This window comes from Brachyhypopomus gauderio, chromosome 12 (genome assembly GCF_052324685.1).
Source record: "Brachyhypopomus gauderio isolate BG-103 chromosome 12, BGAUD_0.2, whole genome shotgun sequence".
In the NCBI taxonomy this organism is placed as follows: Eukaryota; Metazoa; Chordata; class Actinopteri; order Gymnotiformes; family Hypopomidae; genus Brachyhypopomus; species Brachyhypopomus gauderio.
The window spans coordinates 6,357,257-6,384,841 of record NC_135222.1 but is presented as its reverse complement, the minus strand read 5'-3'; the positions used below and the strand labels follow the sequence as shown (position 1 = coordinate 6,384,841).

The following is a 27,585-nucleotide window of genomic DNA, read 5'->3' as shown; positions in this document are numbered from 1 at the left end:
TCCTCCTCCTTCAGAAGCTCCGCCCCCGATACCAGACGGTCTTTCTGCCACACCCTGGACCTGCACACCACACAAGGCGTTTTAGAACAAATGGACTACACCGTGGCTTTTATTTTAGCCAAACCAGCTACACAAACGTAAACGATCATATTCCACTTGAATGTATTTGTTGCTGTGTGAAAATTCTACCCTTTTCAACTGCCCTAATACCATGTGGGCGCTTTCACTGCTTTGGAACATATTGGCATTCGTTTGAGGGCATGGTACCACTAGCAGCCACACCTGTAATTACGCCATTGGTGAGCAAGTCTTGTGGATCATGATTCATAGTCAACCCAGACAAGATTGTATCACATCTACGTGTAGGTCTCTTCACCTATAACTTCAGGGTTATTTGTATTCATATATATATATATTTCAATTTTCAATTGTTTATTTACCTCAGACACAAGGTACATGGTCCATATCAAGAAAGAAAAACAAAACAAGATAAAGTAAGAAAATAAAAATAATAAACAAGACAGGTACACACCCCTCAGACATATAGGCACTCTCTCCAGTGTCGCCTAAGCTTAGATGAGAACCTCACCGAACATATATATATATATATATATATATATATATATATATATATATATATATATATACAAAAACGTAAACGATCAAATTCTACTTGAGTCGGTTTGTTGTGAGAAAGCTCCAATGTGTATATGTGAGAACAATTAATATGAAGTTAACTAATTTTCTGTACAAACAAATCTCAGATTTATCTTTCCATTTGCTATACGCATGTCTACCAGTTCTACGGTCATGGTCACGTGAGCAGTGGGAATGCGTAAGGTGTGGTTGTGTTAGGTGGCAATACAGCAACGGACAACATAAGAAACAGTCGCCATCAGCTGGTCAAACAATATGAGAACAAATTGCTTTAAGGGAAGAGTAGACAGTCACTGAAATAAAAGCACCATATGCGATTTATTACGATTAAAGAAAAGATTGCAATTTATCTACCTTTTTAGAACTATGGTTTTCTGTCATTTATAACCACGCATGGTACCACATCGCGCTATACTTTAAATGTTTAGAAACTGTCTTCTTTAGTTCTCACTTTGGCTAAACAAGGAACTCACAGCACAATTGGATGCTTTGGATGTGTCTGGGAAAAAAAACAAATAAACAAGTTATGTTTTCTATTAGGTTTTGCAGAATTGAAATATGCAGACTATTTCAAAAAGCTTAGAAGAAAGTAGTTTCAAAAATTAGTGGTGATATTAAAGTCTTCTGCTTCCCATTTACAATCAGGAGATTTATTATTTTATTTTATTTTATTTTATTATTTTTTTATGCCATAAGCCAACTCACTGGGTTTGAACAGATTCCAGTTGGGTTGAAGGACTGTTTCTTTCTGAAGGAGTTTCACTTTCTGAACCTGGAATGCCCACCTCTGAATATAGACATGTAATTTAATGTTTTACAGTGATATTGTGTAATATGTAGTGAACACTGTTCTAACAAAATTAAACACTTGTATACTAATGGTGTAACAGAACGGTTTGGGGTCAGAGAGAAGCATGTCCCACTTGCTTGTACAGGGAGCGTGTCCCATGAGTGTGTTCAGGGAGCGTGTCTAGGGAGCGTGTCCCAGGAGCATGTCCAGGGAGCGTGTTTAGGGAGCGTGTCCCAGGAGCATGTCCAGGGAGCATGTTTAGGGAGCGTGTCCCAGGAGCATGTCCAGACGGGCTTCCGTATGGGACCCATAATGGTGCAGCATTTGCTTTAGCCCAAACATGAGAGCCACTATGTTTAGCTGCATAGATGCTTAGTATGGAATCTCGTACCCCTCAACAGGAAATACGTCATACAGATGGCAGTGGCTCCTCGAGTAGACTGTAAATATGTCACTTCACTGTAAAATGATGCTTCACTTATTTTCAGGTACATTCACATATATGCATTTGGCTTGCTCACTGGGGGCTAGGACTCGGCACTTGTAAAGCTGCTTTGTGACAACAACTGTTGTAAAAAGCGCTATATAAATAAAATTTGATTTGATTTGATTTTGTAATGATAAAATGACTTCTCAGACTTCAGATCCTTTGCTGTGGCATTCTAAATTGTGGTCAGGTGGCTTTACTTCTTCTTGAGATGTGTCTAGAACTCAATTGGGTTCCACCTCTTGCAATCTGAATTGACTTGACATATTTTCAAAAAAGCACAAAGATTTCTGAAAGGTACCGTATTTGACATTGCATTGCCAAGCAAAAACCAAGAAACTGTGGTTCTCCAGAGTTAAAGTGATGTATGATTAAATATCAAAGGCTTTGGGTGTTCACAGGACCACAGTGGCCTCAATTATTTTGAAATGAATGAAGCTTGGCACAACATTGAGCTTTCCTAGAGTGGGTTGTCTGGCCAATTTGGGAATCCAGGATAGAAGGGTCTTGGTCAGAGAGGCACCACCGGAATAAAGCCACCAGTCACTCGTATAAAGCTACAAAAGTCCAGTGTAGAGATGGGAGAATGTATTGAATGGGCAGTCTTCTTTGCAGCTCTCCATAAATCAGGCTTTTACAGCAGAGAGGCAAGATGAAAGCTCTGGTGAAATGCAGGTACTGCTCTGGTGAAACGCGGGTACTGCATAGCACTTCCCTATAGTGAAACATGGTGGTGTCAGCATCGTGCTATGAGTGTGTTTCTCAGTAGCACTGAGAGGAAGACTGGTAACGACTGAAGAATGGATGAACACAGCCAATCTAGGGACATTCTTCAAGAAAACCTCCTTCAGAGTGCATGGAGACTAAGACTGGGGTGATAGGTCACCTTTCAGCAGGACAATAACCTGCAACAAACTGAACACTGAACACTCAGCCAAAAGAATACCGGAGTGGCTTCATGGCAACTTTCTGAATGTCTGTGAACGGCACAGCCAAAGTCCAGACAACCCTGTGTGTGAACTGATTCAACTACTACTACTACTACTACTACTACAGAAATTTGAATTCAGAAGACATTTTAGCTGTCACTGCAAATGTCAACATCACTGACCATCACAGGAACACAAAGCTCTCAGATAATATCATCCCTCATTCTTTCCCATAGAAGTATAGAAATATCATAAAGCTGTATCTCATATAGAGAAGATAGCTAACATTTGACTCAATAAAGATGCTGGTAATATTTTTAAATGGTAGTATGCTTACAAACTATATATTTGAAATAGTCCAAAATTATTTCGCTGGTATAGCTACTCATTTTTTACTATGCACATACTGCACGTTTTGAAACAGTTCATTAGACTGTCTCAGTAGGAGGGCGACCTCTTATGGACTACGTGTTCCATAATTCTGAGCTTTCATGGCTGAACACATAGCGTACGACCGCTCGTCTGACCAATGACTTTGACAGCCCGAGTCGTTGTGGAAAAAGTTCCTTCAGACAAAAAAAGCACAAACAAAGATTGACAACGCGGGTGGACGGTACAACTTGTGTTAAAAGTAAGTTTAATTCTTAAACACACTGTTAATCAAATAACATATGTATCATATTCATGTAGCACTGTAATATTTTGGAAGCTTCTACAATCCGGTTTGGCAGGGTGGGACGGCGTATATATAAAGTGTAACCGGGAACCTTTCATACGCCATCAGCATTTAATGTCAAAATATCTAATCATAGAATATAACTCCGTAATCGTGTGACCAAACCAATTTCAGACGTGCAGTGTCAAACACAATGAAAGACCCTAACAGGATTCTCTTTTGTCAAGTTTCCTTTGCAGACAATGCTACACTACTTCCTCACTTCCAAAAATGATCCAGTTGTGCCATGAAGGTCTGGTGTCCGTGAGGGTAGTTTCGCTTTGTAGGAGATAACACATGCTAAAGATTTAGAGGATGAATAATATCAGCTCGTGTTATTAGTCACGCATCACTGAGGTTATAAAGTAGCTTAGAATGAAAGGCGTTATCATCCGCGATCCAGTGGTTCATAGTTCATCCACTGACTTTATGATCAAGACGTACATTAATAACTAAGTTAATTTGAAATTGCGGATAGCGTATCCGTTTGCAAGTTTTCCAGAAAGTTGTCATTATCAAACAAATAAACAAACAAAAAACTTTTTAGGTGTTGCTAGACACCATATGACTCATCAGATCAGGTGACGTGTAAAGCCGAAATCTCTTTTTTTTAACAGATCATATTGCTTATTGTAAATTCACCCTATTTATGAAAACGCATAACCCTTTTGAACGTTTTAAAACATAATTTCTTCATTATATCTACAGATTTCTCTAAAATATAAAGTGTATTATAAATAAAATGTATTATTATTATTATTACTACAATTTCAATTCAATATCGGTTCATTATTGGGTTTAACAGACCTGTTTTATATAGCCTACTGTTTTAATTTGGACCTGTGGTATTACTTGCGGGTTTAGTATCTAGACTTTAGGCACAAAAAAGCTTTTTTTTAAAAAAAAGCTTTTTTTAAAGAGTATATTATGTAGGCCTACATGTGTAAACATATACCTCACGTAAACTAGATAAGACTGTGTGCTTTCCGGGTCAGTATGCATTGAATCTTTGTTTAATGTGCTCCTCCTTGGTCTTCCGCTTGTAAATGGAGCATTTGCTTAGAAATGCAAAATGGATCACCCTGAGTTTTGCATCCAAGTCTGTGCTGTTTGCAGAGATTTAATCAGGATACAGTCTGACCCTAACTCCTGTGAGTTGATCTTGAGATGACTGAGCTAGTATAAGGAGTATACATACATTATATTTATAGCTGTGCAAGGCAAGTGCTTCTGAAATGTGATAGGACATAAACCAATGAATCTGAGACTGATGTTGAGTCACTCTCCCAACTTTGGGGCCCAGAGGGCCCATGTAACCATTGGGACAATCTCAGTCTCAACCTTCTGCCTTGTCTCTAATTCTTGTTTCAGTCACTGATGTTTTTCCAAATTGTCCCCATGATTTGGGTCTGCCACTGGTCTTGGGGCTTGTCTTGTTTTTTGTCCGGTGTAAATTTAGCTCTGTTAATAATACTGAAAAACTAAAAAACTTTAAATCATGTAGATACATTTCCACCTCTTATACTCTATGATAATTTGGTCAAGATTGTAAGTTGGTACTTAGGAACACATACGGGTTATCAGTTGAGTTTTGCATATAGTGATGATATGCAAGAGAGCTAGCCAGAGACCGTTTGCTTAGGAAACTGTAGGGGTTTGAGGTTAGTGATAAGACTGGAAAAAGGTGTATGTTAGCCTGATAGAAGGCATCTTTGAATTTGATGCTTCAATATAATGTTTTAATATTCCGGGCAGCTAACGTCAGCACATAAAAACACACTGACCAGAATTGTTAAGATGGTTGGAAAGAAAGCAGGAACCAAGAAATGTCATTGGAGGATCTTTATGACAGAACTGTAACTAGGAACACTATTCTGATTGGTCATGATTGAACACACCTCCTTCATTCTGCCTTTGACTTGTCCTCATTGGGCAAAATTATAGAATTGCCCTGGCAAATACAAAGTTTTTATTGTATTCTTTTCTCTGTAAAACCAAAAGTGAATTTCCTGTCTTAGCTAGACAAAAGTTCATTCAGTTCTATTCTATCACAATGTCTGCTTGGTTTGCTACTTTATCTGCATGGATCTGGAGGTCCCACAGGTTCTCAGCCATGTTCTTCTCCTCCACTTTCTGTGGCTCCTCCATTTGGACTTGAGGAGGTCCAGCTCTTAGGTCTTGCATATGTTCTGTTTATGATCTCTGCCATTTGGTTGTGTCTCTCATTGAATACTTTTCATGGTGGCCCATGTTAGAAGGTCTGAGTGTGGAAAAAAATATATGACCAACCTCTTGGAAGTATATAGAAATATAGATGTAGAGGTTTCCAAAGAAAGATACTTAATGTTTTACATTTTGGACTTGTTGTGAGAGAAAGAATTGTTGCCTCTAACAATCAAACATTTCAAACATCAAACATTTTTGATTATCTACATTTCAGATGTGGAATATAAATTGTAATTGCGTTGTAGAAAAGGCATGTTGAGAATCCAGTTTGATGGTTTAATGGAGTGTTGGAGAAAACCATTCCAGCAATTGCATTCATGTATGAGCTGCAGAATGCTGATTCATAACCTTCTCACATCTGCCTCTCTCTCTCTCTTCCTTTGTTCTGCGCTCTCACTCATTTTCTGGCTCTCGTCCTCTTTCCAATACACACCCTCCCTCCACCCACCTTGTCTGCTCCTCCTACTCCCCCCCACCACCGCTCCCTCCTTCCCTCCCCCCCCCCTCTACTCATTTCTTTCATTAAACAGGAGGCGCTTTCACTGCATGGGACACCCGGCAGACAATGTAGCCTGGGAGTTGTGCGGAGGACACAGTTTTGAACCTGACGTCCAGGCTGTCACCACAAGGAAGAAAAAAACAAAACCCTGACCTTTAAGCCAACGTAGGAATCCTTCCGCGCATTCAGTAAGTAATCCCTGACAACACTACAACAAGCTTTCGCTCTGCCTACAGTGTGTTGGCTACTTCTAATGCCGGCATCTGAGCACCACTGCGTTCGCAGGAGACGGCTGACAAAACTCTATCACTTTAAGTCTTGCTATCCATTTAGCTGTGTATGGAATTTGGATAAATGAATTTTGCATGTATGCTTACTTTATGACTGCTTCACTCTCAGTTTCTTATGCTAAATGGAACATGGTAGAGAAATGCTCTTGTAGAGTTAGCTTTCTATGGCTACAGATATTTATTAGTTTGTTTGACAAGTGCAATGGGCACTGTAAGATCTGTGTCTAAATTCAAAATAATGACATGTCTCATCTACAGCACAGGACAGGTTGTGTTTTAATAAACTCTGAGTTGGCAAGGACATAAAATAAACATTGAAAGCAACGTGACGGTATAATGTCAGAAGTAATAATGGCCGTAATTATAGTCTAATTATAGTCATGCTGTTTGACCTGTGATTATTTCTGAAAAATATACTTTGAAAAAACTTCTGTCCTGGAGGTACATCGATCTAAATGTTACTGATAAGCACAGTTTATTTGTGTATGTGTGAGTGTGTGTGTGTTTGTGGAGTGAGCATCTGTGTGATGGCCTACCTCTAAACAGCAGTGTTCTTTATCTATTTTCTAAAATTTTAGAACACATACACGAACACAGATGGGAGACAAACTTAATAATTACCTGAGTATCTTCAGATAAACTAAAAGCAACATTTTAAGGCACTGTGAATGGGTGAGAAGTTAAACACCATGATCAGATCAGTTTGAACATTCTGTTTCCCATTTGTCAATTTTACCCACAGATAGACAAGGCAGAGCGTAATGAAGTTGTTTATTTGTTTTGGGGAGGTGAAGGGAGGAGTCTGGAGTTCTGTGTCTGTGTAATTTATACTCCAACAAATTCTCAACAAAATGTATCGCTGTAACAGCATATGGAATGGAAAACCTGTTCACGGAGAGGCGTGGTGGTTGGAGGTTAATGTTTAACTCGGGCCTGCTGAAGGTACATTTGATCCAGTCTCCTGATTTGGAGGTACTGAGGCAATCTGTGTCAGGGAGAAGGAGGAGCCTGTTTCTGATGATGCCGTGTGCTTTACAAGGCTTGCTAGGTTTGCCTACATGTCACTACTGGGCTTGTCAATGCTGTGCAAGTTTAATTAAGCCAGCCTTTTATTGACAGTAGCGGTTAATTAAAACTGGAATTAAGACTGAATAAGTGTGATACAGGCCAAACAGCTCTCTTTTGCCTTAAATCATTCCATTCTTTTAATCCATTGTGCAAATTCATCAAAGGTTATGAATATGGCTGATCCAGGCCTTAGCACACAAATGAATAATTAGTGCATTATGGTTGCAGTAATTTTGTAAAAAAAAAAAAAAAAGAAATCACTGCTTTAAATGAAAAATGCCTGGATTTAAAGGATAGGATTGTTCATTTTCAACTTTTACCTTATCACAACTGTGGTGTCCCAGTATTTCTGATCTCACAGAGCACACTCTCAATTGTCGCCTCAGTGCTGAGCTTGGGATTACACGCATTCCAATGGACTGTTCGTGTAAGCCGCCAAAATATCTGAGAAACCTCTGAGATAACAGGACAGAAGGAATTACCTGCTGCAATACATTCCAACGATTCTTGTAAAATTTTGCACACATCAATACAAACTCATCAAAAGCATGGTTCATGACATTTTGCAGTAGAGCATCCAAAGATCCAAAGAATGGATGTAGTATGAATCTTTCATCTTTCACTTTCTAAATAGAAGATTTAACATTTGGATGGTTTTCACGTTCACTGGCATTAAAGTCAAATGAGTAGCAGCACGTGTCTGGGGAGCGTGGACACTCCTACTTAGTAATCATGAGAAACAAGTGGTTTGCCAAATAGTGAAATTGGGTCCTTTGATAGCAACCCAAGAGGCTATTTCACAGATTCTTTGTAGATGTCAGGAACAGGACAACTAGTGAGATGGAATTGTACAGTGTTTGCAGTTACATGACTGAATATCAGGCTGACCTCACATAATAATCAAGACACATACGCACGGAAGGATCTAGAAATACAAGTTGCACTAATGGCTGCCTGACTGACTGAAGAATAAATATAATTTTTTCAATTGCATACCTGTAAATCTTTTGTTAAGAGGTTGCAATGCAGTCATGAAAGTGAAGGTTACTTTTATTAGACGGACAAGGAGGAACTTCTTTAACAGGAAATCTGTAATGGGATTATAGTATAAAATTGATAGTTTTGACACAACTACAGGCTGAATTCATAATGCCTGCCCTAATTTCAGGGAATAAGCCGATTCAAACTAGGTTGCAGTATCTAACTCTGTTGTGCTATGTTTGGATTTTGTGCATGCCTGTTTGTCCTTGTACGTCTTTACCACTCCTGTCTATAAAGTAAGAGAGAGAGAGAGCGTGCAGAGGTGCACGCAGTCAGTGTGGACTGTTAAATAGCACCTCTGAGATACTGAGCTGATAGGTAGAGGTTTATCTCGCAATGGTTGGACAGGGCCTGAATACATCCATCAGCAGGGAGGAATGAAAGATTCCTATCAGTGTATCGATGTCCAATCTGCCGATACACGTGTATCGATACCAAGTTCGGATATTGCGATATTGCAGCTGAGCTGATTCTTCTTTTTTATACTGTCAGCACGTTTTTTCATGCTCACCTGGGCTGTTTTATAAGTACTGAAAAAGCCAGAATTACAAAAATTAAAGATGCTCATGTACTTCCACGTTTGATGTAGCCTGCATGTTTTAAGGCCATCTTTGCTAGGGCTGTTAGTATCATTTCGAAACTTTAGACCAAATGTTTATTATCAGTACATCAACAGGAAGAAACATAACATCAAGAAAAATAATGGCTTGTTATACAAAGTTCTTTGCATATTTATAGTGGATTTCACTGTGATATGCATGACAAGCCGAAAAACAAAACACATTTGTGTGAGAAACAGCTTAATACCAGATTGTGGTTGGAAATCAGCCTTGTTTGTATTACTGTGTTTATTGTTGCTTATCTAAATTTCACCACACCAGGAAAGACTTTGGGATAAAAACCCCCCACTAACGGGAAACTCCACGTCACCTTCCTTTTCACTGTCTATTGCCTTCCTTCTTATAACCTGTCCTTTCTACCTGAGAGGGGTGAGATGTAGCAGGGGACTCTTATCTCTTGTGCTGGAACTTGCCTGTACGCCTTCTGTTTACACACCGATGCAGGATATAGAATATTATCACCAGCTTTGCAGTGGTCATCTTTTAAGAGCCTGGCACAGCTAAGGTCCGCCATTCTGGACAGGCCATGCACAAGGTGTGGTACCCCACTGCAGCACGCAGTCTGATAGTAGGGCCTTTGATAAATGGAGGTGGGGAGACAGACGAAAGAGGGGGAGTGTCGGCTATGTAGACAAGGGGGCTACTGTTGATTTTCTATTTTATCTGGATTCAGTACAGACCATTGGGCCTGAAAGTTTCTGAATGGTGATGTATGTTCATACTGTGGATTTCCTAATGAAAAGGACACAGGTTTGATTTTCGACGTTTAGAACCGAACAGAAAAATGGTTATTGGTAACAGATTGTTGACACAATGCTTTTAAAGTTCATCCTGTTTTTATCCTAGCAGTTAATATACATGGCCATTGTGTGTTCATTGTTAAACGAAATTGTTTCTTTTTGTGTGCTCAAGAGGTGTTGCTATCGAATTAGTGTTGATGAATATGAAGAGGACCTTACGTGACCTCACAAAATAATTTTAAGAACTGCAGTAGGCAGGAATAAGAATATGAATTAATCTGTAAGAAAATCTATGAGCAATACACCTGCCCCCAGCCATAACTCTAACCATTAGGAAGTTTAATGTGAGTTGGCTTTTGCAAATTTTCAGATTGTCAATCATGAAACCAAATTGAGGCACTACTTTAATTCTTTACTTAGGCTATATAGAAGTTATATGTAACTTTTTACCTATAAAAATATATTTTTTTACTTTTGTCCGAGTCATTTGAGATGTGCGCTCTTGCTCGGTCAAATGAGCTCATGCTTCCGTGCTCATGCCCACTAACAGAGGTGTCATGTGACCAAGCGAGTTCATAGTCCTCTGGTCTCCTTGGAGACTGTTCAGGGTGCATGTCCCTTTCAGCCAGTCACAGACGTAATGTCCATTGAGCGTGCAGCTCACCCCTCCCCCTCCTCCATAATTCAAGTGCATTATTCACTATGGTTGTGACAAGCTGAAACCTTTTTTTTTTTATCTCAAGTACTTCCCATCATCCTGTTTCCTTTTGTCTCTCTCTCTCTCCCTCTCTTTCTCTCTCTCTCTAGCCCCTCCCCTCTCTGGTCTGTGTGACAATACACACGTATACACCCTCGTATTACAGCATTGTTGGCCCAGCGTAGCAGTGCCACTGGCCTTGAGATACTGTAGTCTACACTTTAACCTTGGTCCTTGTGACCGCACTTAGAGCAGGTTCGTGCACAGCCAGACGTGTGACTCTTTTAATTACTTTCAACTATCCATTTTTTTTACATTTTGTTTGCAGCTGTGTTGATTTATGGTTCTGTGTGAAAGTGAGATATTTAAGTCTTTTCATTTTTTCCAACTCTTTCAAAAGGTTCTCATGAACGTTACAATAATTCCAGAAGTAACTACCTCATCCATGCCTGCAAGGGCCAAATCATTCAATGCTCCGGTTAAGAGGCTATTCATGCAAATATTTCTGCATAACACACTGGGATATGAAAATCTCAGATCTCAGATTTTGCATGTGAAACTTTTCATAAACTTTATTTGAACTTTTGGATTTAAAATATATATATCAAGTACTTACATACTCGTCTGTGCATTCTGGTGGTCTTTTAGAGCTTTGTCAGATAAGACAAACAGTCTCATCTGGACATGTTGTAACAGCTAAGTTAAAATTCTGCTTATTACAACATTTCTTTCTTGAGTGTTGTTCTGGAGCAACAAGGGTCTTAGGAGTAGAAATGTGTCAGCACATGAATTTAATACATCATTAATTTGATATGTGACCTAAGGCAATTATCATTCATGAATCTGCTGAGGTGAATACAACTCTAACGTGAACTTTTCCCCCACTGCTAGTGGAGGGCATATCTCCTTACACATGGGTGGACTGCTCTCTAGAGAGAGTGATATGGCATGACACAAAAGAGTGTCTGTTCCTCTCCCATTTGTTAATTTTCACAATGCTAAAAAGGTTTTCTACGGAAATATGTGAAATCAGTGAAATTCCAGTATTTAGGCAGTTGCCTGCCAATAATGAACGTGCTTCGTTTTGAATCTTTTTGTACATGTTCGCTCTGGTTTTAGATATGACGAAAACATGCATTCTGCTTTTGTCCAAATCCTTTCCTCTCTGTCTCTGATCCACTAGGTGGCAGCAGAGGTATTGATCTGTGAGGCTGTGGCACACAGAACCCTGAACCCATCCGCTCTGCTCACGCCAGCCCTGTCCTCTGGCCCTGTTCCCTCTCCTCTGACTGGCCTCCTTCAGGTCCTCCTGGAGCCCCGAGAGTCCTTCACCCTCGACAGGGAGCAGGGGAGGGCGTGTGGAGCCCTCACCCAGGACCTCAGCCATGCTCCTGGGAACCTGATGCACGATCCTCTCCTGGCTAGCACACACCAGGATGTGTCCACTCTTACAGGTAGGATGCTTGAACAGGCTTGTTTGTCATTACAGTGTCTTTTCTGTATCTTCATGTACGGATCATCTTTGTGGCATCAGTAAATGGAGGATAGGATTTCCATTATAATAATTGTTGTTAATTAATGTGATCAGCCTTGCTCATAGCTTTAGCAGTTCTTACCTCAGCACCTGTTCTCAGTACCCTCTCCTCTCAGAAACTACTGCATGCATTTAGATATTCCAACATTTTTTTGTTCTCCAATCAACTGCACAACTGTCTTGTATGTCGGGTTGCTTCCAACCCTATGACCACTAACCACTGTGTGTGTTTGGGGGTTGTATAGTGGAAGCTCTCAGTATGTGTGTTTGGGGGTTGTATAGTGGAAGTTCTCACTGTGTGTGTGTGTGTGTGTGTGTGTTGGGTTTTGTATAGTAGAAGTTCTCGGTGTGTGTGTTTGGGGGTTGTATAGTAGAAGTTCTCAGTATGTGTGTTTGGGGGTTGTATAGTAGAAGTTCAGAGATTTATTGGAGGTTTTGGAGATGTAAAATCGTCTCAATGGAAGTGAAAAGCCAAGTTTTCATTCTTTTGCCACAACAGCTAGCAGCTGAAATGCAACCGAGACAGCTCACACAGACAACACATTTAGAAAATAAAATCTATCAGGGTATTTGAAGGCTTGAACATAAAAACTTCCTTTAAAAGTCACATTTGATTTAAACCCAGTGAGAAGATGCAGAGAAGTGTAAGCGTTTGTAGTAGCAAAGCTGTTAGGATGTGCATTGTTATATATGAAGAGACACCTTTTTTATTTGTTTTAATCAAAATTGTACCTATTTTTAAGAATATATTAATAACAAAAAAACCCCATAAAAGTCAGTTTTCTCTGTGCAGTTCAGTATTCAGTATTTGTGTGAAGCTGTAGCCCATCTGTAGCCCAGGCTGTTTGAGTCACATGTGCTTTCATTCTGCTTTAGTGGAGAGTTTCTGCTGTTGTTAGGGTAAGTACATGGTAGCTGTTTCTGATCAAGTGGGTGGTGACTATATAGTGAGTCTAGCCTTTATTGGTCGACTGCTTGACATCAGTTTGTTACCTGTTTGTACAATGATGAATCAGCCTGTGTTGTCTAACTGTAGTACTAAGTCAAATAATTTTAAAAGTATAAGAGATCTAAATACTCTTATCTCTCTTTTTCTGTAACAGATCTATGTTCAGGTGTGGATTTGCCAGAGGTGGAGATAGTAAGTCTGCTAACAGAAAAATTACCCAGATACACTCTACGGGCAGACCATGTGTTTGGATATGAGCACGATGACTGGCTGCACACCCCACTGCTGCCACCAGAGGCCGCTCTGGGCCTTACCTACGAACAGATCGAGGAAACGTTCAAATATTTCTGTGAGTCTTAACTTTGGAAACTGCTTCCCTCAGAGTGTTTTGTTTTTTGAGACTGATTATTTATACATTCATCCAACAATTTGTCAGTTCCATTAAAAGTGGTAGGATTAATTTCAGCCTTGGGATTTGCTAACTGTATTGAACACTTAATGAACGAAGACTCTCAGCGCAGCCAGGCCTGTGTTCTACCAGCACACCAACAATGCAGAAATAAGTGTGGTAAAAAAGAAAGCTTAACCTGCTTAAAATGGCTTTACCAAACAAGGAGGCAGAATCGAGAGACGGATATTGAGGGCTCTACCTGGATTACCAGCTTCGGGTTTATCCAGAATTCTGAACAAAGGCTGGGCACCAGGGATTCTGTGCGTTGCTCTCTGGATGATGGGTGTGGCTAATTGCCTATGATTACTGTGAGGCAGTTCTCTGCCTCCCCCTAGTGGTGGCCTAGCCAAAAATCAACACGATGAGCTGTTGTAGTGTGCAGGTATTAGAATTCAGAGATTCATCCTGTTGATCTTGCTGACCTTTGAAAAGCAGAATGAGATGTATCAAAATGTTAAATGTGAGATATACAAAGATGGTATAATATAGGTTGTAAAATACATTTCCTATGACGAGAGACTTTTGTTTTCACTATCATTGAAATCACAACACACTTACAAAAAAGATAACTTAAGAAATGTGGGATTAGGACAACAACGTTGGCCATGGTCAATATAGAACTTGCAACTTTGATCTGGCAAGTAAAAAATATAAAATCTGTTCTTCTCAGTTTGATTTTAAGGTCTATGATGGGGAATGTGTATAATTGAGAGGGGATGCCATGGCTACCACAGTGATGTGAACGTGGTTTCATAGTAGAATCGAGTAGAGCAGGGGTACTCAACTGGCGGACCGCGGTCCGGATCCGGACCCGAACGCAGTCCTGTCCGGACCCAATCTCATTCCTGATTAACTGGATACGGACTAAAACAAAACCGTAGCATTTATTTCAGGGCTATTGAAAAAACACCCCGTCACGAGTGTTACGTTTGCCACCCCCGCTCAACAACTTACGTTCGCCACCCCCCCAACAACAAGCCTGCCTGGTTGACGCTTCGCGAGCGGCGCGAGGGTCCGCGCGGCGAAAATGACGTAATCGCTGTGGCTCCGCGTGTGCGCGAGTGCCTCGCGCGCTGTCGGTTCGCGAGGTCGTGCACCTCTCGAATTTTGTAACTTCGCGCCGCGCTTCAGCGCAATGAACAAAGTCACGTTTTCAGGGTTCATACACCTTCATAAGGTGGAATTCAAGCACTTGTACGCCACTTTCAAGGTTCATTTCAATATTTCCCAGCATGTTAAACATAATTAAGTTAAAAAAAAACGCCCAATCTTCACGTCTTCACGTTCTCTCATGTTTCGTCCTGGAATTACAAGAGGCTCGTAGGCCTATTTGTTAACCTAATACAAGAGAACTATTCAGTCAGACAGATATTTGTTGTGAAACCAAGTAGTTAAAATTTCAAGCATTTTAAAGTACTTTAACCTAAATTCCAGCACTTTTCAAACCTGAAACATATAGCAACATTAAAATTGGTCAGGTAAATGTTCATTTTCCTGTTTTGAGGGGTGTTTCTACCACATATCGTTTCTGACAAAACGCTCGCGAAAGTATAAACGCCTCCACCGTTCGCGCACCGTTCGCCCCCCCCCCCCCCCCCCCCCCCCCCCCCCCCCGCTCAACAACTTACGTTCGCCACCCCCGCCGCACCGGACCTCAGGTCACAGGTATCTGCCAAAACTGGACCGCGGACAAATTTAGTTGAGTACGCCTGGAGTAGAGCGTATTGGGTTGGTCACGTGCATTGTGGGTAACAGAAGAACCCTAAACTTGCGACTTGCTTTCTCTTACACTGGTATGAGATATCATTCGGTTGCAAACCTCTCAACAGCATAAAACAACAGACGATGAACATACATTCCCAGTTTAGAAGACATTTGTGAATCAGTGGTTTTTAAATCAGTGAACCTGTTTCTTCCCATTCTAATCTGCACTGGTTAGAATCCACACTCACCTACAGCAATCACTTACATGAACTCAAACTTATCAAGTGAAAGGATTAATTTGTTAAGCAAGAAATACACTGAAGTGCATATTGTTTTTGTTGATTATCAAATTATCTTTAGTCAGAGACACTTTAGTAAAAAAAAAAAAAAAACTAGGGCAATCTGCAGTCGGCCACCATTATGAGTGCATGGTAACTTTTGCTAGACAAGGTTCAATGTTGCTGAATAACCAATAAGTAATTCGGATAGTTATTTTATTTTTCAGGTATTTTCACTTTTAGCTTTATTTTCATACTTCCACCTTCTCTCCAGTCTCCAAGTCACAATTAGGTTACATTCCTTATTTTTTATTTTATTTGACCTGCATTTATACAGATTGTCCCATTGAGACTTGGCGTATCATTTACAAGAGAGACCGGTTTCTAATACAATGTAAAACAACAATTAAGCTAAGATAGAATAACAATTAAATAATATACATATTGTTCATAAAACTTATCATAAAACATATCATACAAGCTATAACATATTAAGTTTAAGAGACAATAAAATTATCAGGAACTAAATAACTAGTATTCATAAAACATATAACAGCATATTTGTACAGGTTAATAATTACATGTGCAGGTATCTATAAATCTATTCTCTAAAACTTTCAGCAGAGCTTTACAATCCCTAAGCGTGACCAGACTGGACATCTAGCATTTTAAGCTCCTTACTGACAGGAATATTAGAAAAAACAAAAGTATTACTAGTTTGATTGACTGGAGGTATACGCAGGCAGACACAGACTTTCCAGCAGTATCATCAACAGAGTGTTCAAGGTAACAAAGTGTTTGTTAAAACAATTGAGCATTTCCTGTTTGTCTGAGACCACTAGCTCAGTCAGGAGGTCTCCTGAGTAAGTATTACTAGAAATTGACTTTATTGTTTTCCAAAACTTACGCAGATTGTTTAAATTATCTGTAGTTTCAATTAGGTAATATGTACTCTTAGCTTTTTTTTTACATAAGGCAGTGTATTTATTTCGTAATTGATGAAAGTGCAGCCAATCAACATCTGACCCAGAGTTCTTCACTTCTGCCCATACCTGGTGTCTTTCATATAACGATTGTTAAAGTCAGGAGTAAACCACCTGAAGTTCCTGTGTCCCCAACCTGAATAATCCTGAACTGCTCCACCCAGAGAACACCCAGTGTGACAATTATGCAAATTATGGTTCACTAAACTGTTATTAAGATGGCGACCTGGTGACCGCAGGCCATTTGCAGGAATGCTGTTCACCAGCACCTATCCATTCCTGCTGCCTCCCCTCCTCAAAGCCACAGTTGCCAGGAGCTGTCGAGCCGATTAGCCGTATGTTGTCTGAACATGATTTAACTCCTTCCGGGTTGTGACCCAGCCATGCTCTCCCTTTTGATGTGGGTGCTATTCAGGCAGTTTATTGTCCAGTGGTCTTTTGTCTGATGTTTTGACACTTCAGGTGTTTGTATCATCTTGACTAGAATGATTATTGTGCAGTAAGCCGATTTTAGAGATTTTACCTGCTTATGAACTGTCCTCCCATTCTGGAGTAGACTACTGTTTTTACATGGTATGAAAGTTAACAACATTGGAAATCCTGGACATGTTAAATAATAACTTGTTTTGACCTGTGAAACTCTCTGGAAGATCAGTTGTTAAGGGACCGGACTATGGCCTCATTATGGTGTGCCGCATTAAATGCTAACCTTATGCAAAGAGGTTGTTTTGGTGTTGGTGATTATAAGTGAATGTTGTAGTGTACGGTGTTCTAATCGCTGGATGTTGATATAGCTTTGTTCTCTCTACTTCTTATCTGACCCAGAAAGTTTTTTAATAATTTGCTATGTTACTGTCTCATAATATGCTGTTGCTGGAAGGCCGGCATAACAGATGTCCCACAGATATTTATATATAAAATAACTCTAAGTATTAAATGATTGCCATGCATATGGACATCAGGAATTGAGTTCTCTATTTGTTTAAACAGTCACAAACACAGGCATGCATGCATGCATGCACGCACACAAGCACAGACAAATACACACACACCCGCGAGCACACCCTGCTCCCTGTGCACACCCTGTGTCTGCATTGAGTCTGAGAGTGTCAGACTCCTGTGTGGTAGCCTTAGCTCTTCATATTGACAACATAGAGCAGATTGGAACCTACTATTAGCTTGGGGAACATGGGGGTGTTCATTCTGTAATTCTGTTCACACTAGTCTTGAAAATTATTACATTATTCCACCAAACCATATCTCTACTTCTTCTGTGATTTAAAGACTTTTAGTGTAATCACATTAAATCGCTGATGGAACAATGAGTTTCTTTTCTCGTGTCCACCTCCCTAAGTTACCCTTTAGCTCATTCCTTATCTAATCTCCACCCATGTCTCAGAGCAGCCAGGTAACTGCCGGAGTACAAACAGAAGCTGACGCCCTGATTGGGCTTATCATTTGACACTATTATACATGTAGCCCAAGAACTTGAATGCGAGTCAGTGTGTGGACTGAGTAGTGGACTATAGGTACTCAAGAGTCAGGCAGAGGAAAATCCTGTAATTTTGCTATTAGTTAGTCAGGATCAGCTCAGCCTGCAGAGGAGATCTAAATAGTAGAGTGTCAAAGGAGACATGGAGGTTTGGAGCATCTCGGGCACAGAGGAGAGCGAGAGAGGCAGCAGCGTCAGTGAGGATGAGGAAGATGAGGAGGAAGAACATGAGCAGAGCACCGAGAGCCTGTGCACAGAGCTAGTGCAAGGTAACACCACACACACGCACACATACACGCAGCCAAACACACACACACACACACACACACAGACAGCCATTCACGTTAATGCTTACATGCTGACCACGATGGCACTGCAGACACACAGGAGAAGTGAGAGGACGGTGGAAGGTGGGCGCTAGTAAAGACTGATGGGGGCTGAACCACTACAAACATAAACATGGCCCTGAGAAGCGCTACTTTAGAAGGTACGTTTTAGATTCAGCTTAGTCAGTCTGTGCTAAGTCTTGACAGCAGCCCCTCTCACACATTATTGCTGTTAAGGGCGAAATTAGGTGTTTGTGAATGTGTGTGACTGTGCACATCTGCAAATGTGTGTATGTGATTGTAGGTCAGTTGCTGCTGCTGGAGGATACTTACTAAATGAGTGCAGTGTAGTGAAACACACACACACACACACACACACACACACACACACACACACACTCCCATTCCCACACAAACACTTAGAGGGTTTCGGAATAGCAACAAGTTACTGTGGGGGAAATCCAACAGTATTAACCCAGAGAATTTTCCTGCACCTGGTGAGACATTCTGTGAATCATTTGGAGGACATGCAGCCTCTCAGCAGGCTGCTTCTACATATACGGCTGTTTAAATGAGTAATCTGCTTGTCCTCACAGGTTTGCAGTCAAGTTAAAGTACTGCCAGTTTGTTTCTCTGATGAACAGAGGTCACTTGTTTAACTTTGGGAGAAATCATTCATTATGTAGTATGTCAACATGCACTGTGTGTTTTGTTAATTCTAGATTAGGAGTCAAACTGGGGACTAAATATGCACATGCCCAGACTAGAAGATGACTGCTGTTTTCTATATTGGCAGATATTCCAAAAGGTCAAAGGCCATCTTGCAGCCCTGCTGCACACAAAATCTGTGTCCGTATGCTAGCCACCTGCAAACAGACCAGACCTCCACCTTGTGCTTGCTATGAAGTAGTTCTGACCACTACCATCAACCCATCGTGTATATTGCAGTAGTTTAATGTATGTAATCTTACAACATTGCCTCTCAGAATATTGTTATTACAATATATTGTTATACCACCTTTGGGGGAGGGGCTAAGATAATTGAGGTCATTTTATTGAGGCTCTTAAGGTGGTGGGAAAGCTGCATAAGAGAGGTTGCTAAAGCTTTTGATTGGATAACGTCTCCAGGACACGAGAGAACTCAGCCAATCACACACCTCAGTATGTGTTCCCCTGGAGTGGATTTTCTCACTGAGTCAGCTCGTCCCATGTAAACACAATATCTGTATGCATATCGAAAGCGGGGATTCAGGACAGAAAGGGCTTTGCTGTGTGCGATGTGGGGATGGTTTTGGACACCTGTGCTGTTGTAGGATTATCTAGGGTCTTAAGCCGAAGATCTGTTGACGAGTCACCTTGCAGGCTCTTCTAAGCCTCAGCATGTGTTGGGCACTTTTGTCCAATCTCATCTTCCTGTCTTGTTCTCATGCTTTTCAAGTAGTAAATCCTATGGAGGAGGTCGGATTGTATGCCGGGCGGTGGGGGCAGTTTTGGCATCTCTGCGCTGCACGCCGAGTGATGGCCGGCCTCCCGGGAAAGGGCGACGTCTTTCTTGGCCATGTGCTTTAAGTCTTCCTTCTCCTCGTTTCCACCACCGTGTTGAAGGGTCCTTTCTCTATTGACGACTCTGCTCGTGTGTGGAGTTTCGCGTGTCTGCCGCTCTTTGGGTCTGGAGGCGCTCTGGTCCATTTGATTGGCTGATTATAAAATGGATTTGTTTTTAGAGAAGCACTACTTAGTTCTCTTCAGTCATATTCATTGGTGCTGGTGCTACATTGGTTGTATCTGCTGCCCTGTAAGCAGCGTAGAAAGATGTGCAGTGTATACACAAACACACCTACGCACACGAGCAGCTTTTGAAAGATGTGTGGCATGTACACAGGCATTCATGTACGCACGCACACACACACACACACACACACACACACACACACACACACACACACACACACACACACACACACACACACACACACACACAGACGAACTCCAATGCCTGAAGAATGAAAAATTAATTTTTGGTGTGACTCCTGAACCCTGTGTGGAAGATAATACTTATAAACCATCATGTTGGACACGTCCAAGACTGGAGAAGGACTCTAGTCCTGGTGCTGCAATTAATTTGTGTCTGTTTATCAACTGTCAGCTTTGCCATGTGTACTGATGTGTGGACGTATGTATGGAGATTACCAGTATAGCTGTACTAATGGGGATTACCAGTGTAGCTGTACTAATGGGGATTACCAGTGTAGCTGTGCTCTTTGTCTCAACTGTCTGCCTTCTGCTCTACAGTGCTGTGCTCGGAGAGAGTCGGCCAGGTCACCAAGACGTACCACGACATTGAAGCTGTCACCGATCTTCTGGAGGAGGTGAGCAGCGATGCATCATGTGATCTCATCTCAGATGAGAGTATATTTTTCCATTCATTAATCAAAATTTTACTCTAAATGACCAAATGCTGTTTGTGTTTGTGTTTTTTCAGAAAGAGCGTGACCTGGAGCTGGCTGCCCGGATTGGCCAGTCTCTGCTCAGACAGAACAAAGTTTTGACAGAACGCAACGAACTGCTGGACGAGCAGGTGGAAGCTGCAAAGGAAGAGGTCAGGGATCAGTCCCATCAGACATCTCGTTAGGGTGTGCTGTGGGGATCAGTCCCATCAGACGTCTGGTCAGGGTGTGCTGTGGGGATCAGTCCCATCAGACGTCTGGTCAGGGTGTGCTGTGGGCATCAGTCCCATCGGACATCTCGTTAGGGTGTGCTGTGGGGATCAGTCCCATCAGACGTCTGGTCAGGGTGTGCTGTGGGCATCAGTCCCATCAGACGTCTGATCAGGGTGTGCTGTGTGGATCAGTCCAATCAGATATCTGCATGAGACACGGGTGCTCCTGCACTTAACAGGAACCAAAGGTCTATTGGAGATATCTGTACGGGAGACATCCGTGCCAACAAGTAGTATAATAAATGCTGTTAATCACACTTACAATGTAACCTGCGCAAATTTATATTGTACATAAATTGTAGAAATTTAATTTGAAAAGTTTTAGTGATATTTTTTGTTAGCATTTTTAGGCAATATTTATATCTACTGAGTGGTACTTAATGAAGATGTCGAACACTGGATCTGTGTGTGCGTGTGTGTGTGTGTGCGTGCTTGCAGATTGCTCAACTGCGTCATGAGCTGTCCATGCGGGATGATCTCCTTCAACTCTATGCTAGCACAGAGGAAATGCAGCACGATCCTACAGCAGTAGGATCTCAATCACTGTGAATATAACATGCACACACACACACACACACACACACACGCGCGCACGCACACACACACACACACACACACGCGCACACACACACACACAACATAATGACACAGTAAAACACATAACCACCTTTCACATGTTCATAAGATAAAGAGATACACACACATTTTTTACATCTGACCATAGTGTTTGTTTCTGTTTTAGGATCAAGCGTAATGATTCATCCTCTTCACTCAGTAACCTCCATTATAACTTCCTACATCAGAAGCTACAGGGTCTGGAGGAGGAGAATCTCCGGCTACGTTCTGAGGTTAATCACACACACACACAATCACAAACACAAATGATCACACACACATGCACTCTGATCTTAGGTTAGACATAACTTTGAAGTTATGTGTTGAGGTTAGTTTATTTACACACACACACACACACACACACACACACACAAACACACACAAACACACACACACACACACACACACACACACACACACACACACACACACACACACACACACTACACTGAAGATAATTGAACTGGGTATTGAAGTGTAGTTTTACACATCTGCACTGACTTTGGTGTAATTATACCCACACACTTGGTTTACCAGTATGTTACAGAGTAGATTGTAAGCTATTATTACTGATCTATAAATTGCTTATTGGTGTAGGACCAGTAGATCGGCTTGATCTGTATGATCTTTTTGACTTGTATCAAAGTTTTATATAACTATGTAACAGTTCTTTATTGTGAAACACAGTGAAGTGAAGGTTTGTCTCGACTTGCATTTAAACATGCTTGGAGTTCTGCCAAATTCTCATAGTCAAGCTGAGGTTCCACAAGTCCATGTATCGTGTATTCAGTCACCCTGACCAAACGTATAGACCCATGTAACTTACAAACCTGAGAACAGTGTGTTGTTGTCCTGTTGCAGGCCAGTGAGCTGACATCACAGACCACCAGCTATGAGGAGCAGGAGCAGCAGCTGATGATGGTGTGTGTGGAAGAGCTCTGTAAGTCATTTCCTGTAGTTTAAGGTCCTGTTGGGTTTCAGCTGTGAGGTGAGTGTTCATGTGTACTTTTCAGTGACTTTAACCATCTCTCTCTCTCTCTCTCTTCCTCTTCTCCCACCTTGTCTCTCTACCTGCCTGCATCTTCCCCTGGTCTCCGTAGCTTCGGTCAATAAGCAGATGGTTTCTCTTTCGGAGGAGCTAGCTCGTAAAGTGGAGGACTCCCTGCGGCAGCAGGAGGAGATCAGCTCTCTGCTGGGGCAGGTTGTGGACCTGCAGCGACGCTGTAAAGGGGTGAGTGAGGCGAACAAGCACACAGGGAAAATGACACGCAGACACGTCTGTGACCTTCGCCCCCCACTAAAGACCCTTGACCTCCTACCTGCAGCTGGTGAGAGAGAACGAGGAACTGACTCAGCACCTGAGTTCTTCACGGGAAAGCCAGACACAGCTGAGAGCAGAGGTTAGACCCCAGCACCTCTCCCTTTCCGCCTCAGCACAATATAAACATTCCTTATATCAGCATCTTAAATAGCTTCTGCCTAAACTAGTCAATTTCCCACATAAGGTGCGATGCTAGCGATAATAGGAATTCGCTGCTAATCTGTGTAATCTGTGTTGTCTGTCTTTGTGTAATCTATCTAAGATCTGCATAATCGTGCTTGCCTCTGCTCTATCCCTCCTTTGTGCACAGCTGAAGGATCTGCAGGAAAGGTACTCGGAGTGTGAAGACATGCTACAGGAAGCCAGGGAGGACATAAAGAACCTGCGAAATATGAGCCTTCCCAACAGCACAGTGCAGCGCTACAGCTGCCTGGCCGCTGTCCTCCCCATGGGCTCGCTCGCCGCAGAGATCGAAGGAACCTTCCGGAAAGGCCTGGACAGCCCCACTCCCTCAGAGTACAAGTCAGTCGTGTCCTTGTGTAGGAAACGGAGTAATTGTGGATCATTAGGTCCCCGCGTCGAATTGCAGTTTGAATTTTGCGGTCTTGTGCCAAAAGGACCCACCCATGGCGCGTGTTCGAGACGGTGAAAGTGGCCAATCAGACTGCTCGGCTGCGATCTCGGTGCCACTCCCCCCAGGTCCCGGCGTCGCCCAGGTCCAACAGCTCCTCCTCCACGGCGTCCAGTCGATCGAGCACGCCACGCACTAGCTGCTGTGGCTCTGACTCGGTCAGCGTTAACATCGAGGACAACCCCTCCTCAGTACCCTCACAGGAGCTCAGGTGGGTATTAAAGCAGGTGTGTGCTGTTGGCACAGGTGGGCAGTTGGCCTGTATTTGTCTAATGGGTTCTCAGTGCTGTGTTGGGGCTCACGCTACGTGTGCTGTGCACCCCTGCAGCTGTGCGGAGGAGAAGCGGCTGGGCCAGCCGGGCATGCCCGGGGGACAGGACCTGGAGGAGGCCCTGCGCTCCCTCTCAGCCAGGCAGGAGAGCCACTCGTGCGAGCGGTCCTTCCTGGAGGTGGAGCGTGAACGCAAGTTCAGGGGGGCGCCGGCCAGCGGGGGCGGCTCCAGCGGTTGCCTCACACCCAATGACAGCGCGGCCTCCACGGGAACCAACTACTCGGGCAGCTCCCAACATTCCTCTGGCTCATCTAGCTCCCACTCACACCTGCCTGAACGGCTGCAGATAGTCAAACCGCTGGAAGGTGAAGAAATGCACGCACACTTATGCACACATGCACAAAAACACACACATGGTTGCACACACACACACACACACACACACACACAATCATAAGCATGTAGAGAATTTCAAGGTCGCTGTCCGGAATGCCTGTTCTGTAGGTTCAGTCACTCTTCACCACTGGCAGAAGTTAGCTCAGCCCAACCTGGGAGGCGTGCTGTGCCCACGCCCAGGGATCCTCACCAAAGACTTCAGGGAGCTGGACCTGGACGCCCAGCAGGTGTACAGCCTCGGGGACCTCGAGGAGGACGAGCCTGACCTGTCCAGGCTGTCTCACCCGCCTCCGTACACTCTGGGTAGGAAGCCCAGGCCATTCACAGAATTTATGAACAGTTTTTATGTTGTGTATTCTTAGGAGAGTTACTGATGTGATAGAATTGAGGTAAAGATATGTGACACTGTAAATATCTGAAGACATTGAAGATCCGAAGACGTGTGACAGATATGTGACAACGGTGTGTGGGTGTGTGCATGTATGTGTTTGTCTCTCAGTCACTGGACCAAACCTCCCTTTCAACTCCACCCACACCATCACCACCTGTCAGCCCCTTAATTCATCTGTCGTGCTCTCATCCCTCTCCACCAGGTAAGACTCGGCTGCACAAAATCACATGCTCACTGCATAATGACACTGGTGCATTGTTGTTTACGTCATTGCCACCTCCAGATTGTCTTCATTGTTCCTTCTCTTCCTTTCACAATCCCCCATTGGAATCATTTGCAGAACTGTTAAGGCACTATGAGAAATGTTATCGCTCAGCAACAAGTCGGAATTTAGGAAACGGGTTTAGGCTGAATCTCAGTGTCAGTCTGACATGTTGTACCGTGCCGCTGCTGTGATGTGGTGAACCTCATGTTTCACTCGTTCCTCTCTTTCTCCTCTCCATCTTCTAATCTGAACATCCTTTCTCACTGTGACAGGAAGCATTGGTCAAAGCTCTTCTTCCAGCTATAATACGACCTCCCTCCACAAAGTAAGGACCTGATGTACAGGCTGGAGAGACCTCACAGGCACTAAAGTCTAGCTTTAAATCCCAGCCTTAGACGTTTCTAAGCATGCAAACTACTCAGCACGGGGGTCCTGTGTCCTAGGATGTAGTAGCGTTTCATGTAAAATCAGTTACTTTAAGAAATACATGTAAGGTTGTGTTAACCCATAAATATCCATGGTGATAAACCCTCTCGCCTGATCTTTTGCTTAACTCACATGTTTTGCTCTGTCGTCGTTTTGAACTAACATGTTCCAGCTGCAGCACCTCGGGCTGGTGAGGTACTAACATACTGACTGTTGCATGCCAGCGGTGTTCCTGGTTGCCGTTCTGATGTTCCATTTCCTTGTTTTGTGTTGCTGTTTCCGCAGCCTTCGTCCTCGCAGTCAGTCCATGTATGGAAGATGTGAGCGTGTAAAGACCTCAGCAGATGTCCAGCTGTTCCCAGCATATGCTGGTTCCCTCCATGGACGTGCCACATCTGCGACCCCCTCGCTGGGTCTTCTCCAACGCCTGCGGGAGAGAGGCATATCTGCTTTAGCTCGTGCCGGCTTGCCTCTCAGCCCAGGCCATTCTCCTCTCACGGGTGAGGGAAGGACCGGGCCCAGCAGCATAATGAACCCCCTGAGGAGCATTTTCAGCTTCAACCTGGTTGAGAAACTTCACAGGCTCGGCCTTCATAAAGTGGTGGCCAGAGGAATCACTGACTCCAGCAAGGAGGGCGGAAAGACACCACTCCCAAAGCAATGAACCACTGAAACCTGGCATCCACCATAGCCGCTGTTTCATGGGCTGTCGTCCATTTTGTACTTTGTAGCCTCGTGATCAGAGCTGAGAAACTCAAAGCCATAGAGAAGAGTCCGCACTGTAGTACTGACCTCCCTCTTTTGTTATGGGAGAAATTTCTGTTTTTCAAAAAAAAAAGACAAAAAATACATAAAACCAAACCCCAAATGCCCTGCATGAAAAAAATATATGGAGCTGACAAAAAGCTTCTGCTTTGGATCTGTAGATCTAACATAAGGGCATTTAAATAATTTGTATATATACATCCGTCTTGATAAATATATAAATATGGACACTAAATAAGTTATTATTTATTAGTGTATGCATAGAGAAATATCTTTCCAGTGTACAAAAGCCATAGCAACAGCGCCACCCTTTTAAGTGACCTGGAAATTGTACTTAAGTTGAAATCTGACAACTGATGGGTCACCCGTTGGTTGTTTTATGACAATCTGTGCATGTGTTCCTACATGACTTTCTGAGCATGTTGTTCATTATGTCTAGTTAGACAGAGTATTTTATATAATGGCTTTTAGAACCAATTTTTATCTCCCAGGATGTACTGGGACCTTCAGCTGTGGATATCCACATGCATGATTCTTGATTATAAATGTGTTTAAGAGCATAGTTGTAGCTGTCAAGCACAACTGACCACACTTGATCGTATTGTTTTCACTGTTGTCTGATGGAAAACCGATGTATGATATGCTGTATGCAGGAATCCTGTTCATATGCAGGAATCAATAATCAGAACATTGGAAGTACCTCATTTGATCACATGTTCCTATCATGGTCTCATGGTTTGCTTCCCCTAGAGCTTCAGTAACTCTCAAAATGAAGCATGTGTTTTTAGAGACATGCTGTCATCCTGTGCCTTGTTACTGGTGCCAGTCTTTTCTGTGTTTTAAGAAGTCATGTCACTATCACCCAATACGGTTTCTCAGCAGTAATAAAGTTATCTGACACATAAAGCCTCCGGTATTAAAGAAGCAACTGTAGTCACCTTTGTGTTAAAGACCAGCTTTATCATATTTATCTCAACCTAGTGAGTTTTTTAAATGAAATGACTGATAAAGTATTGCGAAAATAAATTTGTTTTGACCTTGTCATAGATACTCAAAAGCCCTCTCCCTCCAAGAGTAACACCCACATTTCCAAGAGCTGTGTGCATTAATAATCCAAAAAATGAATCCAGATCATTTTTATTGGAAAACACTTTGGATGAATAAAGTACATAAACAGCTTCTGAGTGTTTTTGTGCTGTAAAAAAAGAAACATTGGCTTAAATGACGGGTTTCAAAAAGCTTGAGAGGTACAGTATAGTTTTGAGAGGGATGAAGAGAAAAAAGAAAAAAATTAAAAAATAAGCTATTG

At 42.3% G+C, this 27,585-nt stretch overlaps 1 protein-coding gene across 3 annotated transcripts; it reads left to right on the top strand.

Moving 5' to 3' along the window:
• The first annotated feature begins 3,351 nt into the window (after positions 1 to 3,351).
• hap1 (huntingtin associated protein 1) lies at positions 3,352 to 27,455 on the top strand. 3 transcript variants are annotated; one of them, XM_077024665.1, is made up of 18 exons: positions 3,352 to 3,494; positions 6,335 to 6,491; positions 11,943 to 12,213; positions 13,397 to 13,591; positions 20,769 to 20,845; positions 20,959 to 21,075; positions 21,634 to 21,740; positions 21,938 to 22,043; positions 22,672 to 22,750; positions 22,911 to 23,041; positions 23,136 to 23,210; positions 23,442 to 23,653; positions 23,749 to 23,973; positions 24,091 to 24,398; positions 24,538 to 24,732; positions 24,929 to 25,022; positions 25,358 to 25,410; positions 25,797 to 25,936. In XM_077024665.1, the coding sequence occupies exons 3-17, from the start codon at positions 12,162 to 12,164 to the stop codon at positions 25,389 to 25,391; spliced, it is 2,007 nt and encodes a 668-aa protein (XP_076880780.1). In that variant the 5' UTR covers positions 3,352 to 3,494; positions 6,335 to 6,491; positions 11,943 to 12,161; the 3' UTR covers positions 25,392 to 25,410; positions 25,797 to 25,936. The 3 variants fall into 3 exon arrangements, with proteins under 3 accessions (XP_076880780.1, XP_076880778.1, XP_076880779.1); XM_077024663.1 differs by lacking the exon at positions 25,358 to 25,410 and having other exon boundaries at positions 25,797 to 27,455; XM_077024664.1 differs by lacking the exons at positions 3,352 to 3,494; positions 6,335 to 6,491; positions 11,943 to 12,213; positions 13,397 to 13,591; positions 25,358 to 25,410 and adding an exon at positions 18,010 to 18,419 and having other exon boundaries at positions 25,797 to 27,455.
• The last annotated feature ends 130 nt before the right edge of the window (positions 27,456 to 27,585 follow it).